At 36.6% G+C, this 24,658-nt stretch overlaps 1 protein-coding gene across 4 annotated transcripts in view; it reads left to right on the forward strand.

Annotated features, from left to right (window-relative positions):
• TNS3 (tensin 3) overlaps window positions 1-24,658 on the forward strand; it is a 201,629-nt gene that overhangs the window by 112,934 nt on the left and 64,037 nt on the right. For all 4 annotated transcript variants that reach the window (XM_071553419.1, XM_071553418.1, XM_071553421.1 and 1 more), the window contains 7 exons: window positions 1,618-1,701; window positions 4,949-5,061; window positions 6,623-6,683; window positions 6,839-6,911; window positions 10,847-10,976; window positions 11,956-12,021; window positions 15,222-15,326. In XM_071553419.1, the coding sequence (XP_071409520.1) occupies window positions 1,618-1,701; window positions 4,949-5,061; window positions 6,623-6,683; window positions 6,839-6,911; window positions 10,847-10,976; window positions 11,956-12,021; window positions 15,222-15,326 (632 nt within the window). The remainder of the gene's footprint in view (window positions 1-1,617; window positions 1,702-4,948; window positions 5,062-6,622; window positions 6,684-6,838; window positions 6,912-10,846; window positions 10,977-11,955; window positions 12,022-15,221; window positions 15,327-24,658) is intronic.

Raw genomic sequence — 24,658 nt, forward strand, 5'->3', positions numbered from 1 at the left:
GACTGAAGGAAGGCAGATTTAGATTAAATATTGGATATAACAAAGAAATTCTTTACTGTGAGGGTGGTGAGACACTGGAACAGGCTGTCCAGAGAAGGTATGGATGCCCCATCCTTAGAAATGTTCAAGGCCAGGCTGGATGGGGCTTTGAGGATCCTGGTCAAGTGAAAGAAGGATTGGAACAAAGTGATCTTTATGGTCCCTTTGAAGCCAAACCATTCTATGATTCTGTGAAAAATCCTTAATGATGTGAGTCCACTTTGGTTATGTGTTATAATATCTAATTTTTCTCATTTAGGAAGGAATAATATGCCATCAAATTTAATAAGGTCAAACAGAGCTCTTTGTAATTGTCGGTATACTCTGTTTCAACAAGCAAAGTACTAGCAGTCTTTGGCCACTTCGGATTGGGTTGCCTAAATTCTGGATGGTAGTGTGGGTGAAGATGTATAAAGATATATGATGGATTGGGTGAAAAAAAGGGTTTTAGTTCAAGAATATTCTAAATTCACAGTGTGTAATCTTTAACAACCTTGAAGAAAAGGTTTTACTTTACAGCCTGATATAGTAACCTGTAAAGACAGTTGGCAGCTTCTACATCGTTTTTGGAAAAGGCATAAATTCCATTTTTATCCTGATACATGTATATATACTTTGCACAGATTTTTTTTCTCTCAACTCATTTAGGTTGAACTAGATGTGGAATTAAAAAGTTGAGGGTTTTGTGTGTACTTATATTTTGAAATTTTGAGTTATTCTATGTCCTGATGTACATTAACACTGTCAGCTACATCTATTATGAGACACAATACTTTTATCTGAAATCAGTACAAAAGTATCAGCATAGTACATTACTCAGGATATATGATTAACAGCATTCCTACTGATTTTTGGGACTTCTGTTTAGTTTTTCTATATCCTCTTGCCTTCTTTCACACAGATGCAGAAGACCCCCATCAGAGCCATTCTGGATAGAGAGTAGAAAAAATGAATTTTTTGAAATATGTTGCTCCTTAGTAGTGCATTTGAAGAGTTTGTGGTTGTCTAATGTAAAACAGTTCCTTTTCAAAGACTGCCAACTGTGTTTTAAATAGTCTCTTCCTTGGTGGCTCAGGGCACAGGAAACAAAGACTAAATGAATTGTTGACTGCTTAAATGATCTCTAGCCTGGTAGTATAGTTCTTTTTGAAAAAGGGAGTTAATTTGTATTTTGTAGAGAGAACTCCCCAGTGGCACTCTCAGGAAACGATGGCGAGTATCCTTCTTTGGCAGCCTGAGCTGCTTGGCTTTGCCAAAGTTTGCTGCATTATGCCTTTAACATACTCATGTTGGAAGTATGCAATCTGGTTAATTGAGCAATGGTGTAGCTGCTCTGTTTCAGGAAGGAAACTGCCTTAAGGTGCCAAATGAGAAGGTCTCAGTGGAAAATACATTGTTGTTCCCGATGTCCAGAGTGCTAAAGTTGCTAGTTAGGTGCTTCTTTCTGGTTTTTTTTCCCCTTGCTTCCCTCTTTTTCTTTCCTTTCCTTTCAGATATTTTTGCATATTTCAAGCAGTGACCTGATGAATTGCCAGGAAAAGGCAGAATAACATGGCATCTGTTTTTCTCTTTTGACAGTGCTGACCAGGCTCTAGACAGATTTGCTATGAAGAAGTTCTTTGATGATAAAGTTTCAGCTTTAATGCAGCCATCCCAAAGAAGGTATTCAGTTTGTTTCTAATTCATACCAGTAAGAAATGTCATCATTATCTTCTGCTGTCATTCCTTACTCCCTCTCCTGGTATGTGAAGACTATTTCCATAAGATCCTCCAATGCTTCCTGAGCTCTCAGCACTCTATATTATATATTAGCGCTCTCTATATTATATTAATATTCTTTGATTGATGAGATCTCTCCTTCAGTTCCTCCACGTAGTCCAAGACAGATCTTTTGTGCCACACAGTTGTCTAAACGGGTTCTTAGTGAGTTGTTTGTTACTAAAGAGATGTCACAATGTATTTCTTGATTCTTCCAAGGTAATAATGAACTCATGGTGGCACAAACAATGTGTATGGAGTGTGTGCTGGTTAGTGTGCAGTAAAGATCTTAGTACTACTTGTTTAAAGGATCTGCAGATTATGCATTTGCTCCATCTCCATGCTGGGAAATGTTTGTCAAAGCATGTGTTATTCATTATGTCTGTTTGGATGTGTTGCCTTTCCAGTCTGCATGAACAAAGTTGAGTTAGGACTCAAAGCGTTTTGGAAAGTGAATAGTTTTGGGGTTTGCTATTTACCTTGTTTTGATGAGAGGTAGTGAAGGATTCAGTACCCGAAGAGAGTGATATCCTTCAGACTAATTGTGATATAGGTGAATCTTCTTTTAGAAATATGAAATATCAGCTGGGTTTAATTTGGTAATTGCTGTTCATTTATGTCTTAATCCACATGTATGCAGTGGGCATTTTAGAAGTTGTTTAAAGTAGAAGACTTTGCTAATAATTAAAGCAGAAAAATTAGTAATAACAACTAGCATAAGGCATTGGGTTTTGTTAATCTATAAATAAGAAAACCTTTTCTGTTACTTTTTGAACCCATTTGGTGGCGTGCATAGCTCTTAAGTTGAAAAATAGTAACACAGCATTCCATTAGATTTCAAATAAACTTTTCATAGCTAGAAGTTTACTGGCCTTTTTTTTTGGTTTGTTTAATTTTTATGTTTGCGTATATGTGTACTGCATTTTAATAATAAGGATTTGAGAATGCTGCCTACCACATAAGAAGTGCAAACCAAAGCAGCAAAAGGGAATAGATGTTGTTAATCTTTCCATCAAGAAGCCTTATGCAGCAGACATATTTCAGTGAGAGCCCCCAACCCTTACAGCAGCCTGTAAATTGTTTTTACAACCATGTAGAAAGGAAGCTTCAATAGCCACTAACTTAGGTGATCTGTATGTGAGCCCTAAAGCTAGAGAATAAATAATTGTGGGTAGTTATATCTATCTTTTCCTACCCTCTTCAAGGACACTTGCTTAATTGTCCTGGAGGTGCCTAGGAGGAGGGTCTTAGAAATAACTTAGTTCATGTCTTGACTCATTATTAACATATTTGCTCACTGTACTGAACTTGAGCTGCCCTTACCATCCTCCGGGCGTACACACTTACAGGTACTTTGGGCTGTTATTTCCCATGAGAACAGAGGAGGTTCTCCAAACCATTTGTCAGAACCATTCTATTCTCCTGCCTTTTCCTGGCCTGCCAGTGGTTACTAATCCTATTGCAGAGAAAACTTAACTCTAATATTTGTGGATAAATTTAAATCCTTTTTTGTTCCCATTCTGATCAGTCAGTGGCCTGACCTACCTTTTTAATATGCCTTTTCTCTGAAAAAAATAGGGAAAAAATAATTAGTGATGTCCTTGTTAAAATCCAGCTGGCGTATAAATGTAGCTTAGATGTAACTTAGGTGATCTCCATATGAAAAAATATGAAAATAAATCCATTAATTGTTTTTCGAAACATTTATCCACTAAGTTTTGTCCAGATAAAGATAAATTGTGGCCATTAAGTGCATCAGTCCGAAAAATGTCACTTAGCTTTTCCCCACTGCTAGTTGGGTACTGTAAAAGGGGCAAGAAAAGTAACTGTAGACCACAGCTCCTATTGTGAATCCATTCTGACAAAATGAACACTTACTCTCGGATATGCAGTTGAGGACTTGCCTGAATGAGAAATGCAGATACAGACCCTTCATATGAAAAAAATTTCTCATAGACTTTCAGGATAAATCTGTGAACACTCTTCTCAACGATAAACCAACTGCCTATAGGCCTCTTAAATGCACTGCCTTGAGGCTTTCAAAAATACAGTCAAATTTTTTGAATAATTAAAAGCAGGTGGAGAGAAAATGTTCAGACTAAGAGGTCACTGACAAAATGTTTTACCACATTGTTTTTTGTTGAGGTGTGACAATTTGTAAATTTGTGCTTTTGATGTACCGAATACTTTCAGAATAGGAGGAAACCAAAAGGAAAATTTGCCTTTTCTTAACATTTCAAAATAAATTGAACTTTGCTAGCTCTCTGTAAAATGAAACCTGTTTTAAACAACCACAACCTCCATTCTGGGGTAGTAAAGCTGTTGATATTGGGAGAATATCTTCAGTTGTGCAGTATGAGTTCAGTTAAAGAGATCTGTGCATAAAGGGGGAAGGAAGTGATTTTTCTTTCTGCTGTACATTCCTGAGAATAAAGTTAAATGATGATCATCTCATAGGCATTGGAGAAAAAGGGACTCCAATCCAGTAGAAAAATTAAAGGAGACTGATTTGCCTTGCTTATTTAAGGAAATAAGAGGAATTTTTTTAACATACATTTACTTTGGTGATGTTCACTTGCATGTATTACTTTGGTGATGTTCACTTGCATGTATTTGCTTGGGAACTTGTGACTAAACTGGGCATTAAATAGCAGAGATAGAATGATTTTCACATTGCTATGGTAATTGTCCTCTGTTTTGTGCTGAAGATCACTTCTCATTATGAAGGTGTTACTTGACTGCATTGCTGTTAGTGCTAAGATTCCTGACAGGACACTTCTTGCTCTTGTTTTAATGAAGTGAACTTTATTAAATGAAGTGGGACCCATATCATGGTGCTGTGAAAGCCATTTAAGACCTACAGTTGCAACTAAGAATGTGTACCAAAACAATTGACTTTACTGCATCTTCTAGTTCTTATTTAGAGTAGTGATGTAAATAACTAAACTGAAGATATCAACAACAGCAATGCATTTCATAAAGTGCTGAATTAAAGTGTCTTTTAATGCTGTTCTGTGAAGATTATTATTTTGGAGTTACAGTGCTGTTCATGATGCTATTCATTACCCATGATCTAGAAACATCAATGTGTAAATAATATTTCCCTGATATTACTGATTTTATTTAATTCAGATAAATTTTGTATTTTTAGATACGTGCAATTCTTAAGTGGCCTTCTGTCTGGATCTGTGAAAATGAATGCAACCCCTCTTTTCCTGCACTATGTTATCCTTCATGGCATCCCAAGCTTAGATGCTGGGGGAGGTAAATTGCCTAACTTTTCCTATTCGGGTATACGTTTGACTTGTTTCATTTTGGAGCTTTCTAGAAAGCCTGCGTGAATCCCAAAGTAGAGTTAATACCTTCTTGGATATTCATCCAAATATCCCCAATAAAGAAACCAGAAGAGAAACATCCTAAGAGTAAAAATTGGAGCAGGTCAAATGAGTTTCTTGTTCTCTCTTAAATTGGTGCTATTCATGTCTATGTAGTTTCTGAACAGTTGTGAGCCCTTGTTACTGCAAAAGATCTGAGAACCTGGTCAGGTTTCATAGTCGTTTCCTCTTTGTTTAGGAAATAATTTTAAATATAATCTCTTTTCTCTTTTGAGATTGGATTTTCTGTGGAAAAGTCTTTTGGATATGGTGTGCTTAGAGAATTACAGAATCATTTAGGTTGGAAAAGGCCTCCAAGATCATTGAGTCCAGCCTTTGACTGATCATCACCTTGTCAACTAGACCATGGCACCAAGTGCCACGTTTAGTTTCTTGAACACCCCCACGGACAGTGGCTCCACCACCTTCTTGGATAAGTCTGTTCCAGTGCTTAACAACCCTTTCCATAAAGAGATTCTCCCTAATGTCCAAGCTGAACCTCCCCTGGCGCAGCTCGAGGATCTTGCCCTGTCACAAGTTGCCTGGAAGAACAGGCCAATCCTCACTTGGTTACAACCTCCTTTCAGGTAGCTGTATAGAGCAATAAGGTCTCCCCTCCACTTCTCCAGGCTAAACAGCCCCAGGTGCCTCAGCCTCTCCTCATAGGACTTACTCTCCAGACCCTTCTCCAGCTCCATTGCCCTTCTCTGGACACGCTCCAGCAACTCAGTATCTTTCTTAAAGCAAGAGACCCAGAGCTGGGCCCAGTACCTGAGGTGCAACCTCATCAGTACTTCTAAGGTGGCTTGCCATACTAAGTGGCTTTAAAATTAAAATGGTAAAACAAGATACTGTGCTAGAGCACAGTAAGGAAATCCAGCTCTAGCAGTTGGACTTGATGAACTTAAAGGTTTTTTCTAACCTAACAATTTATGATTCTATAACAATTCTATGGATCTGTATTTTTGTTATCTGAGTGTTAAATAACACTGGTCTCTTGAAATATAATCAGCATAAATTTGCAATGATCTATTGTCAATGTTGTTTAGTCTGGTTTTATTTCTAAAAGAACTATTTCTATAAAGTCAGATTTTGCAAATTCTTTTTATTTTTTTGTGGAGGATTTGCATTTGTTTTGGCCATTCTCTTTGTTCCCTTAATAATTTTATTTTCTTGCAGAATTTGTTTCCATCCTCACCAGAATCCTTTAAAAGCTCCTCTTACCAAATTCAGACATAGTCTAGAGATCAGGAAAAAGTCTCTTTTTCACAAAATAAAATACTTTTTTAGGGTGAAATGTGTCTATCAGGCCAATTTTGCTTTGAAGGATATTATGTCAGTCAGCATTGCACCACTTGTGTGTCTCTTTGCTCTGGATGTGCATGAAGTTTCCTAGTTGTAATTGTTTATCTAAATATTACAAAACAGTCTTTCTCTTGACTTCTTTGCAGCTTGTCGGCCTTTTCTGAAGTTATACCAGGCTATGCAACCAGTTTATACATCTGGAATATAGTAAGTTGTGAGCATTTACCAATATGTTTGAATTTAGATTTTAATTTTCATAACTGCAGAATTATGAAGTCTTTTTTGTTGCTGACGTTGTTTGTTTTGTGTGTTTGTCTCTTTAAACCACGTATTTTATTTTTCTTTTTTCTCCTATTGAGCAGCATAGGGTCAGAAAATCAAAACCGAATCTGCATTGCTATAGACCCTGCCCAGCTTCTGAAGGGAGATATTATGGTAAGTTAATTGTATAGAATGAAAATCTATTCATGTGCTATTTAGTTTACAGTCTCTGACCTGTTTTGTGTCCTTGTAAAAAAAATAGAGGAAATGCTTGGAGATACTACAAAAATATGTTATTAAGTTAATTCAGTCATCATCTTTGAGTTCCACAGGAATCAAAATTCTTGTAAAAGTCAAACTGGAGGATTTTTTTGAGTGGAAACAACTACTCTCAGCATTCCCATTTCATAGCATCACCAACTCCAGTCAGACCTGTATTGCTATTTCCTTTATAAAGATTACGTTGGGAAGTATTTGTAGCTTGGCATTAAAATACCTTTGTCCTATAATTTGGCAGACAGTGTGCACAGTTGTAACACTATATGCTGTAAAGAAAAGACCTAAATAATTTTAAATAGTTCTGGGACTCACAAAGATGTGATACAAAACAAAAGCTTTCTGATTCTACAAGAACATGCAGTATTTGGAAAGCAATTTATATATGCTAATATCATGCATTGCAGCACTATAATTTTAAATCTCTCTGCTTTCTTTTTTGATTGTCATATACAGCTAAGCCCAGAGAAAGCAAAGAAAGATAGTTGCTGTGTCTTTCAGGTTGTTAAACTAAACCAGCAGAATAACATGTAGAATGAATGACAGGAGAAAGCATTGTCAGAAAGCATTCCTGGGCAATTGCTAATAGATTTCAGAATTTTTTTTTATGTTACCTACTTGGACAAATGCTACACCTCTTTGTAAGTGGGCTCTCCTGATTCCAGCCAGGACAGGGTTAATCTCTACAGTAGCCAAGAGGGGCATGGGTTCGATCTGGAGGTTATTCCTTACCACCTAACCTCATTTTTTGGGGGTTGTTTTTTTATCTCGTTGCTGTTTACAGTAAATTGTTCTTATCTCAGCCCATGATCTTTGCCTTCTGTGCCTGCAGTTCTGCTTTCCAGTCTGTCACAGGGAGATGGGTAGTGATTGAGCCATGTGTGGTTTGGAGTGTTGAAGTGGGAACACTAAAGTGGGGAATACCATTCTTAAACCACCACGGGGTCCTTAGTATCAGATTATTTTTTTATCTTCCCTCCCCCATTCATCTTGGAATATTGTTCATTCTTTCTTTTGCTGAAAAATCAAGAAACAATTTTTGAATATACTTTTATAAATGGACATACTTCGGGGATTTCAGACAGTTTCAAACTCATTAGTGGACTGTTAGTGCCTAAGGAAGTGGAATATATCACAACAAAAGTCAGTCTGAGATTAATTCAGTATCACTCAACTGAGATTTTAGAATGAAAAAAGAGCACAGTTTTTCAGTAATGCTTGCTTCGTTTTAAAAGAGATCATCTTCATTAATCACATGCTATTATTTGAGATAATTCTGAGCAAGTCACTGTCTTGTTCAGCATAGTATTTCCTAAACAAAAGGCTTCACTTAAGTTTTGAATATTTTTTATTATATCTAAGCGAAATCGTCAGTGGTATCAGATGAAAATAATAATCTCCAGGATGCTTCAACTCCAATTCCAAAAGGCTTAACTACTTGAAGTGCATGGTTTAAAAAAGAACACCAAAAAACAAAAAGGAAAAACTATCCTTGCTTTGGAGAATTTAACACAATGTAAATAGCATGTGGTGATACAGCACAGACGCAGCTGTTGAAAAGCTGCACTGACATCTGTAAATACATGTAGGTATTTTCCAGCATATTACAGTGGCTTGCATTAATTCTGGATTATGTCATCAGAAGGTAGTGAAGTCAGAATTCAGTGTTATGCTTAGATGTCACTGAAAGCTTGCTATATGTACTGAGCACTAAAAGATATTTTGAGTATCTGGGTTTAGATGTACAGTATTAGTGATTGTAAGAGAGGCCACATCTTCATAAACAATTCATTTTAAGCTAAACTAAGTTAATTTTAATTTTTAATTAAATTTAAATTAATCTAAGTTAAAATTATCTGAGGCTGTTACTTTGAATTAGTAACTAGAAAGAAGGAGGAACTCATTCTCTGAGTCAGTATTTTAATAAACAAGATTATGCATAAGATTACATAAGAGTAAATCCAACAACTGTGTAAAGCCAAAACTCTTGACAAGCTTAAGCATAAAATCTATTGTTTAGGTATTTAGTCTTCTGTATCTTCAGGAACTCTCATATGTGATCCTCATATAAAAATAATATGATTGTTTGGGCAGCTGAAGAAGTTAATGTCTTAATTTAAAAATTAAATTGTGGAGGAATGTATAGAACCTTAAAGAAGCTATTTTCAAGCTTTTTTTTGCTCACATGTAGTTAAATGGAATTATCACAGATACTTTCACACTGATTCTACATTTTGGAGCAGGTTAATTCTAATACCTCTCATTGGAGCATCTTAATTCCATTTCTGCCTATTTTTCACTTCTGGGCAAACTTAAAGTTTTCATCCTTTGTGATGGTGTTTTGCTGTTACATAGAGTTGCTCAGTATAGTGAAGAATGAACATTTATTTATTTTTGAATCAAACAGTTGAACTTTTACCTTATATTTTGGTAATTTAAGTAGTGATGTGGTGATGGGAGTTGTGTTGGACTAAAAGGAAGTAGATCCATTCAATAGGTAGAGATCACAGTGTTCACAATATACACAATGTTTCTTTTGGTGCATGTAAAGCACTGTCTAAAGAAGAAAATACTGTTTTCCCTCATATTGTCAATATGCTGTAGGGGATTCTCTTTAAGAAAAAAACCCTAAGAACAAACAATCTCCTTACTTTCAGATAAAAGAATGATTACTTGCACAGAGAGTCTCCCAGCCCTTACAAAGCATTAGGAATATGTAATTTGTGTAGCAAATACCACAAATCATCTCTGATATATGGGCTGAAATATTTCAGAAGTTATCCTATGTGCCATGCATGTGCTCAGTACTAATTAACTTCTGGAATTTAAGACATCATTAGGTTACTATATGAAGGTCAGAGAACAACAGCTTTTGTTAGATTTTTCCAAATCCTAGAGTGAGAAGAATGTCATAATTTAAGTTTTAATCCAGCTTCCAGAAGCAACCCCCATAAATTCCTACATCTTTCTTCTGTGAATTCAATTTGAATAACTTCTCTTCAGTTGTTTGATATTTGCTATCTAGGACACTTTTCATAATCTGCCTTTAATAAAAGTGATTTTTGTTCTCTTTTTAATGTATTTCATTAATCTGCCTTATCATAAAGTCCTGATATAATCAGGATAATATAATAAAATTTTCAGTCCTGTGACTAAGGTTGCCAAAATTTTTATGAATTATTTTAAGAATGCTGGGTGGTTTTGTATTACAGTTGTCTCAGAAAATTAGTAGGTAAAATATCCATAGATTTAGTTTTAGGGAAGATGGTACAGATTAGGTATATTGTTTTTGCTTTTAGCTACTGAAATTCATACTAGATGTTTTTATAGAGTTCTGTGGTCTTGCCAAGATGCCAAAACTACTACCAACTTTCCGCAGTAACAGGAAACAGGATCCTGTCTTCACTAGAGTAGGTTTTTTAAAAGTCCTAAAATACATGTTATCAGCTTGCAGGCTTGCTTCTAAAAGTTCCTTGTATTCTTCAGTTATTTTGAAATGGGTGTGCTAAAATTCATTAATTTAATACTGTGAACAAGTCTGGATACAGGTCAGCATTTCAGTATTGTACTGCCAAGTGCTGTGATTCCGAATCATAACTTACTGATCAGTGACAGACAGTGATGAAAACAGTGATTATTATTTCTTACACATCTAGAAATATCCTGCCTTGGGCCTATCTAATTTTAAAGGATTGAATAATGCATACCCTGCTTGTTTCAACATCAGAAATGTCTACAGTAAATTGCATTGTGGCTGTTTTAATTAGCAACTAATGCATATGCACTTGTTTGTTCAGATTTGTAAGAAAATACATGTTTCTTTTTCTTTCTAGGTGAAGTGTTATCACAAAAAATACAGGTCAGCTACTCGGGATGTGGTTTTTCGCCTTCAGTTTCACACTGGAGCTATTCAAGGACATGGGCTGGTGTTTGGCAAAGAAGACTTGGACAATGCCAACAAAGGTACTTGTCTTCTGTAGTTGGGTGGATGTGTATGTGTGCGGGGGTGCAAGTATATGCCTTGCTTGTGATGATCATCTTCAGCACCCATTTTAAAAAGGATTCTTAATTTCTGTTTTTTTTTTCCCTTCCTTATTTTTGTGTTAGTTAACTTATAGTACATAACACAGGTAAACACCTACAAACAAGGAAAGCTCTTCAAGTGAGTTAACTTGTCAAAATAATTCAGATACTCCTACATAGGCTTTATCACCTTCTCTTACATTTATAAAAACAATAGACATTTGTTTAAATGGTGACTCTGTTAGTCACCATTGAAGGAAATAAGATGAGCTAAGCCAATGATCTCCTCTCTGGCTGATGAAAAAACATCTGGTACTGTGTTTGTGACATAGTCTGCTAGAGTATGGAGATCTTTCAATATGCTTCAGAATATCCAAAAATGGAGACAGAGTTTTCAGACACACTTGAAAATGTGTTGTGCTATTCCTCTTATATTCCAGAATTATAACTTCAGTTTTATTTTTATGTTTGTATGAAGGATTGTAATTCTCTCACGCTATGTTACCAGCAAGCTGTTTTCCCACAACATTCAACAAACATATGGCTACACAGAAGTTTTGTGGTCAAGTACTGCAGTTCAGCCAACATAGGGAACAATTTTAATTTTCATGGATGTGTTTTGTACAAAAGCCAAACCCAGCCATGTCTGTCTAGAGAGAGGGTTAGGAACTGTACATCTTTTCTTCTTTTAACTGTTCTTGAAAGTAAACAAAACTCCAGCTGGCACTTAAATAGTCTTTTCTGGACAATGTGTGGCACAAAGAATGTGGTTTTAGAAAGCAAATCACCAAACTGGAAGTAAGAAGGGAGGAGTGATGAGGCTAAGTGTATAGATGGCTATAGAGAATCCTGGTTGTTGAATGTTCTGGAACTGCTCTCCTGGGAGACAGCCTGCTGAAATCCTGTCCTTTGTTTTCAGATGACCGTTTCCCTGATTACAGCAAAGTGGAATTAGTGTTTTCAGAAACTCCAGAAAAAATTCAAGGTGAGTATACAGAACTAAAAATATGCTTAGTTTGAAAATAAATCATACTGAAATATGTACTTTAAAAAATTATTCCAATTCTCTTGTAGAAAATCTGAAATTTGATTTTGTTGTTAAAATACACAATATAGTTTCTGTTTTAAATTTGAAAACAATAATGAAGACTGCATTAGCATCAGCCTAGGAATGATCAGATTTTGTTTTAAAGCTATCCTAGAACAGTTGCTGACAACTGGTAGAAAACATTAGTATATCTGTGTAAAACATAGTATAGTATAGGATAGTATAGGTAGCTTGGCCCAGGGCCCAGCATAAGCGACAGCAGTGGCCTACCCCATAACCTTTATTGGATGTTGCCATAACTTATTATGTCTGTAGTATTGAAGCTTGGAATGTCTTCAGTTTAGAATAAAGAGATACAGCTATAGTTTCCATGGAAATGCTTCTTCTTTGAAGTTGGCTTGTAGGATATATTCTGTATGCTTCCAGAATTCTGTTATATCCGAGGTTATTTGATAATTATGACCTGCAGTAAGAACTTAAGATCTTGCTCTATATTGCTCTTTGATTCTGTTGATAAATGTGTTCTTAGTCATTTGATAGTGTCCCAAAAAGTATGGATTCTTCCTGAGAATGAAAACTCAATACTCCTAATTGTCTGTGATAAGCGAAAGCGCCACAAAAAAATAACTGCTAAGAGAAAGTTTTGTATTCTAATAGCAGTAAGGTTGGTATTGACAATGTTGGAGGCAAGCCAGTTCATACTGGGCAAAAACTTGCTTAGCTTGTTTGTGTAAAATCAGTAATTTATAGTCTTAATTTCATAGTTAACACCTTCTAATTTCCATATTAATGACTGGGTGAAATCTTGAATGGAGCTTTCCTTTTGGTTTTGAATTTGGGTAACGATCTCTTGACTTCATCCCTCGGGTGGTCTTGAAGCGTCTTCATCACTGTTGGACTTCTGCCTTTTCTTTGTTTGGTGACATGACCTGTCAAACTTGTAAAACCTTGGCTCTAATGCTACAAAATCTTGGATCTTTACCATTTCTTCCTATCGAAATGTCTAGCTTAGTTTAATGGATGACTTCTAACCCATGGTAAACTCGTTTCTATAATTAGTAGACAAATTGTGCCAGAACAAAGCGATTCAGCACTTCATGCTGGTTAGTGGCCCTGCCATGCAAACAACACTTTGCAAAGCAGTATTAGAAATTTCACAAAACTAGGGTTTTTTTGTCTCTTTGCTCTTTCAGTCTGTCTCATACATATTCCTATTCAGTGTCCTCAGTGTCCTGTGAATTGCATGTTTGTTTTCCTTTTTTTCTTTTTCCTCCACATGAGTTTGATAATTTAGAAACTTACAGCAGCAGCCAGTAAGAAGTTGGATTCTATCCAACTGAACATAAAGATCTCACTTAGCCTGTTGGAAAGCCATGTAAGAAAACCACTTTTATAAATAATTTTTTCTAGCTTATTCTAAACATTTCTGGATAGTAAATGCTTGAAGAGAGGCCAGCTTGACATGTCTAAAAAAGGACCAAAATTTTTTCAAGTTTCCCTTCCTTAGATGGCAAATAAGAGGTGTGATCTCTTTAGTAGTCTTCAAGTTGTTGGAAAGTAAGGTTTAAGTAATTGGATATTTGTATTCAATTGCTGTCTAAGGGATTAACTGGGTAGGAAGAAGAGTTCACCTTGAAATATTTATTTAGAATTTCTGCAAAATTACTTTTCCACATCTGGAAATATTAGAGGATTATAGAATAACTACAGGGTATCTCTAGTCCATCCCTCTGCTGAAAGCAGGGTCATTCATGAGATTAGACCAGCTTGTCCAGAGCTTTGTCCAGTCAATTCATGAAAACCGTCAAAGGATGGAGACATCACAGCCCTCAATGGGTGGGCTATTCCAGTGTCCAACTGTCCTAACAGTGGATTTATTTTTCCTAATATCGACTCTAAACTTACCTGGATTCAAATTTTGCCTGTTCCTTATTGTCCTTATGCCTTAAGCACTGAAGAAACCCTGACCCCTGAGCCTTTCCTCACAGGGAAAGTCTTTTGGTCCTGACCAACCTGGTCATGCTCCCCTGAACTTGCTTCACTTTATTCACATGTTTCTTGTATTCCGTAGCATCAAACTGGACATGGTACTCTAGAACATAACTGACTGTGATACAGTTTTGAAGAAAGGAAGCTGTTGCAAAGAATGTAATACCACTAAATATTTAATAATGAAGTTCATGAATCTGCCTAATGACAAATGCCATCACAGAAACTCTACAGACAGCTTTTCCAGCCTTTATGTGAAAGTGCATTCTTGCCCTTCTAATTTTAACCATCTTTTCTTAAAAGTCACAACATGTGCATAACTGTTGCTTTAGAACAATTTACAGTAGGACCTGCCTCTGCAGACACAGCTGAAGAGTTGATAACAGGATTTTTTTGTTTCCTGATTTAGATAAAGGAGAAAAGACACAGAGCCTCGTTGATTTATATCAGTATCAAAGCTGAGTTCAAGGTCATGAGTTCTTGATGCCTGTGTTTTGCTTTTGAATCACTGGACCACACCTAAATTCCTCACTGTATCCATTTAAAACCTGAATATTATTTTATGCATTGTTAAGGGCATAAAAACATGTAATACTGCTGAAAATTCCAGGTACATTTGGCGGAGCACACTAAAATGCAGCAAAACATATTGAGGGCAAGCTGCCCAGTTTCAGGTTCTGCAGAACTGGCATCTTGGGAGAACTGAAAGGGACACAGAGTCACAGTTTCCAGCTCCCCCTATTCATCTTTAATGATAAGTTAATAACCTGTAACAAAGTCTAATTTTATCTTTTCTTTAGGACCATCTCTTTATAGATACTTGTGATTTCCTTCTCAAAAGCTGTTTGTTCTATTGTGCAGGGCTGGGTGGATCATCTGTGTTAGTTGTGTTTAGGGGTTGATCCAGGTTATCAGAGCATCGTTGTCAAGAAGCTCAAGATAAAGTTCTCTGCTTGAACCATAATTTTTTTAAAACCTGTTTTGTTTAACCTTTCTTCCCCTATTGTTGCTGCTTCTTACATTTCAGAATATGATATTGCCATTTTGGGAGGAAACATGTCATAAGGCCACATACATATATCTGTGTGTGTATATCATTATAAATGTCACTGATAATTTTTGCTCTCAAGCGCATGTTTATTTTTCAGGATGTGAACACCTTCAGAATGATCATGGAGTAATGGTGGATTACAACACCTCAGACCCACTAATACGCTGGGATTCCTATGAAAATATGAGCCCTGATGGGGAAGGTGAGTAATCTGGTCACATGAGACTAAGGCAGAAACCTTTTGCATCTGTTCCAGTGTTTGGAAGGAGAAGGGTAACTTGCATTTGCTTGAAGTTAATGCCACTTCACTGATGTGTGAAGCAGCTGTCTAAGCTGGGTCAAATCTTGGATTGCTTTCTAATTTTGGAAAGAAAGCAATAGTAGTAAAGACAGAGTCTTGTCAATGCACTGAATTGAACTGAGAAACAACTTATTGATACAAGTTACTTTTTTACTTATGAATTTGCCTAAAGACTTTTTTTGTTATAAAGCTTATAATTGGAATCCTAACATAGAATTTTAAGAACAGCAAAATGATATGGTGAGTTTGTAGATTTTGCTTACTATGTCATCTGGAGTATTGCAGAAGATTCATTAGACTGTTATGGATAAACAAACAGCAAAGGATGTGCCTATTTGCATATCACCCCTTGTAAACTTACCTATTTCTAAATTGCCTTTTTATTTATTGGGGGGTTTTATTCCTGTAATCTGCTGACACACAGAAGATGAAAACCTCCAGTTTGGCTTCAGATTCTGACTCCAGTGTGGATGCATTTTGGGTGTTTTGCTTGAGTGAATGCTGGGCTTTTCATGGATATAGTTTTCGTGTAAGGACTCAGAATGTCACACCTGTGTCTCCACACCTTACTGCACGTGCAAGTCCGACATTGTTGCAAGTAAAAACATGAGGCAAAGTATTGAATGAATGCTGAAGTGCTTGTTTTTACAACACTCCTCTTATGAAATGAGAGACAGACAAAGCTAGGGTACTCAATTAGCTGATCTCTAGGCTCAGTTTCAGTTGGGTTTTATAATCTGAATTCAGCATTGACCATCTAATGACCACATCAGTGAAGGTTTTAGGGACAGAGTCATACTGAGAACTTGACTTTTTTTTTACTGCCTAACTCCTAAACAGGAGTATTTCCTGATGCACAGCCGACTCCAATGTGCAGAAAACTAGGGGAATACAGAGAATGAAAAGAGAACAGTTATTTAGTGCTATTACATGGGTCAGGTAGAGCACTCCATAACGAGTCATCAGAGCTTTTATAGTTGGGTAAGACTGTGCAGTGTCTTTTAAAAGGCGTAACATCAGAGAGACTGAGTCTTGACTGGAGAGGTGTCTCAATTTCTACCCAATATATTTTCATATAATTCGTCATTCCTTTTCCTCCCTCCACCTGCCATCCTTTTCCCTTTCCTTTCTATATACATATCCCTCAGCAAGCAATGCGTTGATGTTAAGTATTGATTGGCTAGATGGATTTGACCTTCCCATCCTCATTGCGTTGTAGGTAACCACATCAGTACGGGGAACTGAAAGCATAGGTAAATGTGCTGGCAGCACTCTCTTGGGAAATACAGGGCTTTATGCTGCACGTGTCTTCTAGAAAAGTTGATCAGAGCCCATTCATAAGTACTGTTAGCTTGTTTGCCTCATGTTCAGAAGTCATATGTGCCACTTAATACACTTTTATATCTGATTCGTGTGCATGATACATTTCTAATTACCTGAGATAGAACATAAATACAATATGTTAGCATAGTTACTAAGTTCATTGTGCATCTACATAGAAATCCCTCGAGTTGTGGTAGAAAATATACCATAAGAACACGAGATGTATCCAGTTACTCTTTTCTCAAGGAAACATTTAGGAAGCAGGCTGTTAGCCTGTGATACTCAGCAATGGAATTGCAGGCAGAGCATTTGTCGCTGCATAAACTAGGCAAAAGATCCTGAGGGGCTAAAGCACATACACAGGGGACAACTCTATTTTTCTCTTAAGGATAAGGTCTGTACTTAACACAAATTTAAGTTTAGGCTGCTGCTTGAGGTAAACATAGTGCAGTTATGTCATCTTCTATCTAATCTTCTATGTGAGCTTTCTAAATACCATGGCAGGCTTCTCCTTATGGTTTGTATAGATGTTCAGTATCTTGCTTGTGCGTTAAAAAGACATATTGAGTTGTAGTTTTCACTACAGAGACCACTAAGAGAAGAGGCTGACCTCACATCCAGAAAGTGATCAAAGTCAAAAGCTTTCAAATCTGAAGCCTTTAGCTACAATCCTGAAGGCTGAAAGAGAATCTTTTCTGTCCTTCTGAAAAGATCAAGGTGCAAGATGTGGTACATTTGAAAGTGCATAACAGTGGATGTATGTTTAAGGTGCAGAAAAGTCTCATACAGAGTACCTGTTTCAGATCTACTTCACATTAAGTTAAACTCCTAGCTTTATGTAGGAACTGGTCTTCGTAGTTTTTCTTGGACCTGTTTTCCCACAGGAATTTCAGTAGGAATAGTATGAGATGTTAATGTGACAGATGATTCCTTCATTACAGTTAGACATGTTAAAAAATGTGGGCCTATGAAATTTCTTACCCAGGAGCTCAGAAAGGCTACAATAGAGCCTTGTGAAGTGAACAGGATTTGCTTTGTTGGTATATTGTGTGTGGAATGGCTATGTCCAAGCCGATGTGCTAAACCAGAAAATTTAGAAATTAACAAGAAAGCAGTATGTGTCTTTTGAAATCATACAACTATTTGGCCTTATTACCAAAAAGAACAAAAGATGCAAGGACACAATAAAAGAAAAATCTACGCAAAGTCTCTTGGTTTAGTGGCATGATACAGTATTCCAGACAGAAACAATTGCCTTTTAAATGATCTTGAACCCTGTGTTAATAAGGTTATGCACCCGTGTTGGATATAGCCAGGCTATGGGCAGTTTGATTTTTGAATGTAGTTTATTATCCTTCATCCTTAATGTTCTTAAGGAATTTTGACAATTGGAAAGCATGAAATGATTTGGGTTTCTTCTCATAAACAGTGTTTCTTTTCAGATCCCTTGGGAAGTGGTCCTCCATAATAGACTGAAAACTATATTAAGTTTATAATTCTCAGCTTGTATCAGTTTTCCTCCTCCTTGACAGAGACTTTGGTTACACTGATTTAAAAATATGCAGTCACATGTAGGATTTGGAACCCCCAGAATCAGGTCTTCCTACTGCACTGTGTAGAAGTCTAACATGGTTGCCGTTGCTTTTTCTGTGGTTTCAACATCAGGAAGCACTTTTGTGATAGGAAGGAACAGAAATTACTTTGGTCTTGCTGAGTGCTCGTACTTTTTTTGTTAAAGCATCACTTACCATACCATAGGTGTGTATGGATTTACAAAATGTTGCTCATTTGCTACAAAATAGCAAGTTAGTCACAAGGACATAATACCTGTAGTCACAAATGTGTAGTCTGTTCTAAGACTAAAATTTCTAATAACAATGACAAATAGTTTTGAAAAAAGTTCCTTCTCAACCAGAGGGATGAGGTAAATGGTAAAGATTGGATTTCTTTTTTGTTGAGGGTTCTTTTTAGTTCTCAGTGATCATTTTCAGGATTATTACTTAGCATAGTGCATAAGAGATACTGTTGTTAAACACTTCTGCTGAAAATGCAAGTCTTTTTTCAGATGGAAACCATCAATTTGTGGGGAGTTCACCAGTGGATCCTTGTACAAGCCTGAGGTGTTCTACAAATAAAATCAGATTTTAAAAAAAATTAAAAGATATTAAAATAATAATTAAATGTATTGCCAAAGGACAGACCTGTGAATTATTTAATTATTTAATAGTAATCATGCTGGCATGCTGAAATTACTGTAGAGAGAGCATGCCATTTGCATGTGCAGTATTCAGTTGGTTGACATACAGGATTTTTTTTATTGTTTTTTAAAATAAAGAATACTGGTAAGCCCAAAGTTTACTGTTGGCCAAAATAGTGGTTGTTTTAGTTTGACTGAATTCAGTGGATTAGCAACAGAAATGCATCTGGTTCTTGTTCGGTGTTCTATTTTAAGACATTTTGCTTATTTTAACAATGACTGAATCCCCCTGCACTCTTTCTATTTTCCAGCTCTTCAGTCTGTGGAAAGAAAAGCACATGTGCAGTTAGAAATTGCTTAAAATGACAAGAGAATTAATTTTAAGTCTTTACTAGGCAGGAACTTAAGTAGTTTTCTCAACAAAACCTTGCTATTTGTCTCCTAGCATAGTATGTTTGATAGCTTAATAGTGTTTGATAATTAAAAAGAAACAGCTTTGCCAACAAAAAGATGGTTTTAATTTAAGCCAAACTGAGTGAATCCAAACTCCTGTATCTCAAGAATGTTGCTGTACAAATTCTCTAGCCTTCTGTAATTGTAATCAGCAACAGTCAGTCAAAAATTGTCAATTACATATAAACTGGTTTGTTCCTGCTCTTTTTCTTTTCATAAGGGAAAGTACCTGAGAAGTGTCTCCATAGCCAGCATTCTGGAATGCACCCATGTCATGTGATGAGAAAGGATGTTTGACTTTTATTGAAATTTTCTTCTCCTCTTCAACTCTAAATAAATAGCTATTCAGTAGGGAGGTGCCCTCACATGTAGTTAAACACTTGGTTTTCCCAGAGGGCCCCTTCAGTATTGCAAAACTCAAGGGCTGAGGCAAAATTGCTTGGCTTTGGTACCTTAACAGGAATGCAGACTACCTAAGAAAACAGCAGCCTTGATGCCATTCTGGTGAGTAAAGCTGAAGGATAAATTGGTGCTGAATAAATGGTAATTGCAGGTTTTAGTCACCAGTTGGCTGCCATATTCTTTGAGAGAAAGAGATTTGATAGAAGGTAACGATGAAAAGGTGGCCTCCAACAATTCCCCTCTATCTATGTGACAGTGAAAACAGACACCCCTATAGAAGATAAATTCACTTACACTGTAAAATGCTGCCAGCTTGAAATAGTATCTGAAATGCTTTGGAGTGTCTGCCTTTAACTGATTTTTCTCTTGAGGAAACTTAAGTCTTTTATTTCTTGAAGCTCTGTGTTCTTTTTTTTTTAACAGATGTAAATCTGGTTAGTCCACTTAATCATGGAGGACACAATGAAGTGGAGAAAAAAATAATATAAAATGGTTTCTTTTGTATGTTAACAATATCAAATGCAAACACAGAATTACAAGGTTTCATTTCTAAGTGTGCAGCAATAGGCAATTCTCTTTTTCACCCCTCCATTAATACAACATTAATTGTAATAGTACTATGGCTTAAATTTTTTGTTAGCTCAACGTATTAGGGACTAAATATAACTTCATGCAGGTGTTTTCAAGATTTGGGATTTTTGGTTGTGTTTGGGCTTTGTTTTTGTTTCTTTGTGGAGGTTTTATTTGTTTAGGTTTTTTTGGGGGGGGTGTGGAAGGGGTGGGGGTTGGTTGTTTTTTGTGGTGGTTCTTTTGTTTGTTTGGTTTTGTTTGTTTTGTGTTTTTTTTTCCAAAAAGAAAACTATTCTAATACTTTGGATGGATCATATAGGAACCAACAGTTAAGTGCAGCCAGGGGCCAGACTTTCAAAGAATGTACTGATCCAAAGTGACTTTTTTGGCTCTTGAGCATTTGCTTAAATGCTAAGCTGAGCTCCAGAACTTGGCCTGGTCAGTTCTGTGGAAAAATATTTTTTACCTTTTACCCAAACATTTGAGTGTACTGTACTGACAGGGCAGTGTCTGAAGTGAGGAATTATGTGCATTTCACTTAAGGGACATTGATTTTGCCCGGTACCATTTGTCGGTGCCGCTGAGTTTAAACTTACCTCAAATAAAAAGAGAATCCCTCTGAAAATGCTCAGAGCCAGAGAGAGACAGCTATAACTAACCTAAACATTGAAAGTCTTCTGTTTGAAGACAAGAACAGAAGCAGGGTCTCTGAGACCCCTGTTTTTTTCTGTGAGCCTCCTGCTTGTGCTTCCATGTCTGAGTGCCTTTGCCTCCACACCTCCTGATATCAGTGTCTTCAACAGTGCATAGGTTTATTTGAAGCACAGGTTGCACCTGTCAAATACTTTCAAAGCTACTACAGAGCCAATTATTTGCATTAAAAAATAAGCACTTTAATGTCCTTATTTATTTCTGTCCTGCCTCAGTAAAAGGCAGTGCTGTTATCCCAAGGATTTATTCACTAGCCCTTTGTCAAAAGCTTTCATTGCACTTAAAGACTCAAAGACAACAGGGTGAAATTTGAGTAGTTTCATAGATGTTTAAGGTAGTTTATGATGCATTCAAACATCTTTTGCTGTTCTATTCTTGTAAGACTATGCAAAAGACTCCTCTCTTCAGCACAGGAGGATTCAGACAATAGAAACTAGAAGGGAGGTAACACATGTAACAGTGACTAGCATTATCTTAGGGATTATATAATGCTGCTTTTATCTTTGCCCAGTTTATATGGGGTTTTGAGGAGGCCTGCATTTACCTTTTAGCATGTGCCTGTTTCTTAGACATGTCAACTACAATCTGTGGTTGATAATATTGTTAATTTGAACACTAATGTCCACATCAATGTCTCCTTTTATGTGCAGATACCACAGGAGAAGCCTCTTTGCCCACTCTTACAACCTACTTAATGAAGCAGGTTGAATAAAAAGTTCTGAAAGGCAAGCCTCTGCCAGAGATGTTTCACTTCCTTGCACCTATTTCTTCATCTTACTCTGGACCTTGAAGAATATTTCCTAATCTGTTACCTCTTTGAGAGACTTGCTAAACTTCTGAAGCTCATCTAAGGTTTCTGGTGTCAAGCTATTCTGTGTGTTTATTTCAGTAAATACACATAAAAATATTCTTCGTATGAGGAACTTTTGTTTCTAAGTAATTAAGGTATAATATAAATTTCCCACCAAATAGGCATAATTTATTATGTTACTATTTGCTTGTATTGAGCATGTCTAGATCATCTTCAAATACTTTTTTTGAGTAAAGTAAATATTATAATTATCATCATACAAGGTTACTATATATTGCTTCTACTATTGCTCTAATACTTGAAAATAAGTCACAAGTCTTGAGGCCCAGTGAAAAACCCTTTAAGTTCAACTAGCAAATTAGGAAATCAAAGAGCTCTGCTAAATGTATCTGTGTCTTAACTTCCCTTTTTGATATGTGAACTTGTTTAGAAACACCTGAATATCAATTTATTGAAGGTGCCATAGAGTGCTGGAGCAATTTTATTAATAATAGCAATACTGTGAAAATACGTGTTCCATACTTAACAGAAAGAGTAATTTAATTATGTTGACCTTTTAGATGGTCCCTTTAAACCTTTCTGGGTTTTGCTGTGCTCCTGTACTGTTTCCACCAACCTTGTAGAGTCATCGTTGTTTTTCCACTGCTTTATATTTAGTGACCATAACTAATTCTTGCTGAAAGCCTAGCAGTGTAGCAAGAGAAATGCCACCATTCTCCATGTGTGTGCTGTCCCAGCTGTAAGGAAGAATAATTGTGGATCTGATCCTCAGCTTTTGGAGTATACACTTGCAAATTAATGAAGTGTTCCTGAAGATGGGCTTTGGTTTTGGTATGAATGAAAGGAAATAGTTTCATGTAGTTGAGTGACTTTGAAATGCCCTTTCCTTAGAGTTTTGTACTTGTGGCAATGTTTCTGTGCCATGATGTTTTGTTCTTTTGCTGGTTTTCCAAGCAAAAGGTACTTCAAGTTAAGTCTTTGCTTAAAAGGATTGAAAAAAGTTTGCAGAAGTAGAATCAAAATGACAATAGCTTCTGTGTATTGGGTTGCACTAGTAAATGTAGCAGTCCATTCTCTGTACTTTGGATCATGGAACAAGTTTTATTTTCTTTTGATCCAAGGTGGGCAAAAGTGGGATGTTGTATTAGTGTGAGTCTATGCTGGCTGGCTCTGCCTTTTTTCCTTGCTGGCTGGACAGCAGCCAGCCTCTGCTCTAGAAGCCTGTGCTTTGTGAAGCAGATTTTCTTGCTCCAGTGTACTTGTAAAACCATTAAAGTGCAAATGCGATCCTTTTGAATGTTTGGGAAATACACATTAACCTTTGCACAGCATAAATATTCTGGTGGGTTTTGGATGCCCTTTTTTTTGCTTCTCAAAACACTCGAAGTTTAAGGACCTCATGTGAGCCTGTGTGTCCTGCTTGTTTGCTAAGAACAACTCCCCTCAGTTTGTTTCCTGTCAGAGTATTTTTCACTTTTTGTTTTTGTGATACATAAGTTGTTTTCTTCAGCCTCCTTTATTTTCTATTACAGTCAGGGACTTGAGGAGCCCAGTAAACCAAACATCTTCATGATGAGTTAGCTACTACTGTTTTATATTGGATAACTGTTTTTTTTTAAAATGTAATTCATATATGAACATCAGCATTTGGTTGAATGTCTTGGGTAGTCAGACAAAGGAAAAGCAGATAGAAGATGGCTTCATACATTTTTCCTTACTTTCCAGTCAATTCTGTTATCCACAAATTAGAATTTTCTAAAAACTCTTTTAAAAGGTGTTAAAGGATTGCCAGATAAATGTTTATGAACTGGGAACTGATCTCAATGTCTTGTACCAATTTGCCAAATCAATACCTGTTTTTTATATCTCAGTTTGAGAGTTGCACTAAATGTAGGTTTAGGTCTCCAAATTGTAGAAGGCACCATGACTGGGCAGTACCAAGTTCCAAGATGATATAGATTCACAATCCATATCTTCTTCCAAAACTTTAGATCAGTTCATTGTGATTGGTTCATTTGCATCACCCTTCTCTACCAGTCTGCACCAGTCCAGATACCATCTGTACTTGCAACATTCAGCATAAAAACTTTGAAGAGGTATGTTTTGTAGCCTGGCTTAGAGAATTCAAATCTTCTGTACCTGAACTGGCCTAGACTGGCACACCCAGTAACCTGATGGCCCTCAGATGTGGGAATGTACAACCAGAAATACCCAGTACTGCAAAGGGTGATGTGTCCCAGAAGGCCAAACCAGTTGAGTGATGTGGCTTGAGAACACCTTGCTAAACACATCCACAGATAGGTTTAACCAGTGGTTATTCCAAAGTGTCCTTGTGTGAAGCACCACTAAGAGCACCAATATTGTTCCATATCTAAAACAACAGAATTTGAGCAACATGGTGATTTTTCTGAAGGGATCTGTTGCAGGTGAACTATCCATAGGGTAAGTTAATTTAGACAAAGATGCTATTATGTTCCTTCTGGCAGTCTGGCTAACTGCAGGTGTCAGTGTTGAGCCTCAGCCTGTATTCAAGCATGTATAATGCTAATGGTCTAAAAATCATCAGCATGTACATGCAATTCAGGAGCAAAACAGGCCTGTAATTGAAACAAGGAAAAAGCTGGGATTTTTCCACACGGCGAATCAAGATGCAGTAGCACTAAAACTAAACTTGCATCTTAAGTGAGACTCATTGTTTTGCATCAAGGATTTTTAATACACTTTTTTGTTTCTTTTTATGTCTTCAAGGCAAATGCAGGAAGTTCC

Source organism: Pithys albifrons, chromosome 4 (assembly GCF_047495875.1).
Source record: "Pithys albifrons albifrons isolate INPA30051 chromosome 4, PitAlb_v1, whole genome shotgun sequence".
Lineage (NCBI taxonomy): Eukaryota > Metazoa > Chordata > Aves > Passeriformes > Thamnophilidae > Pithys > Pithys albifrons.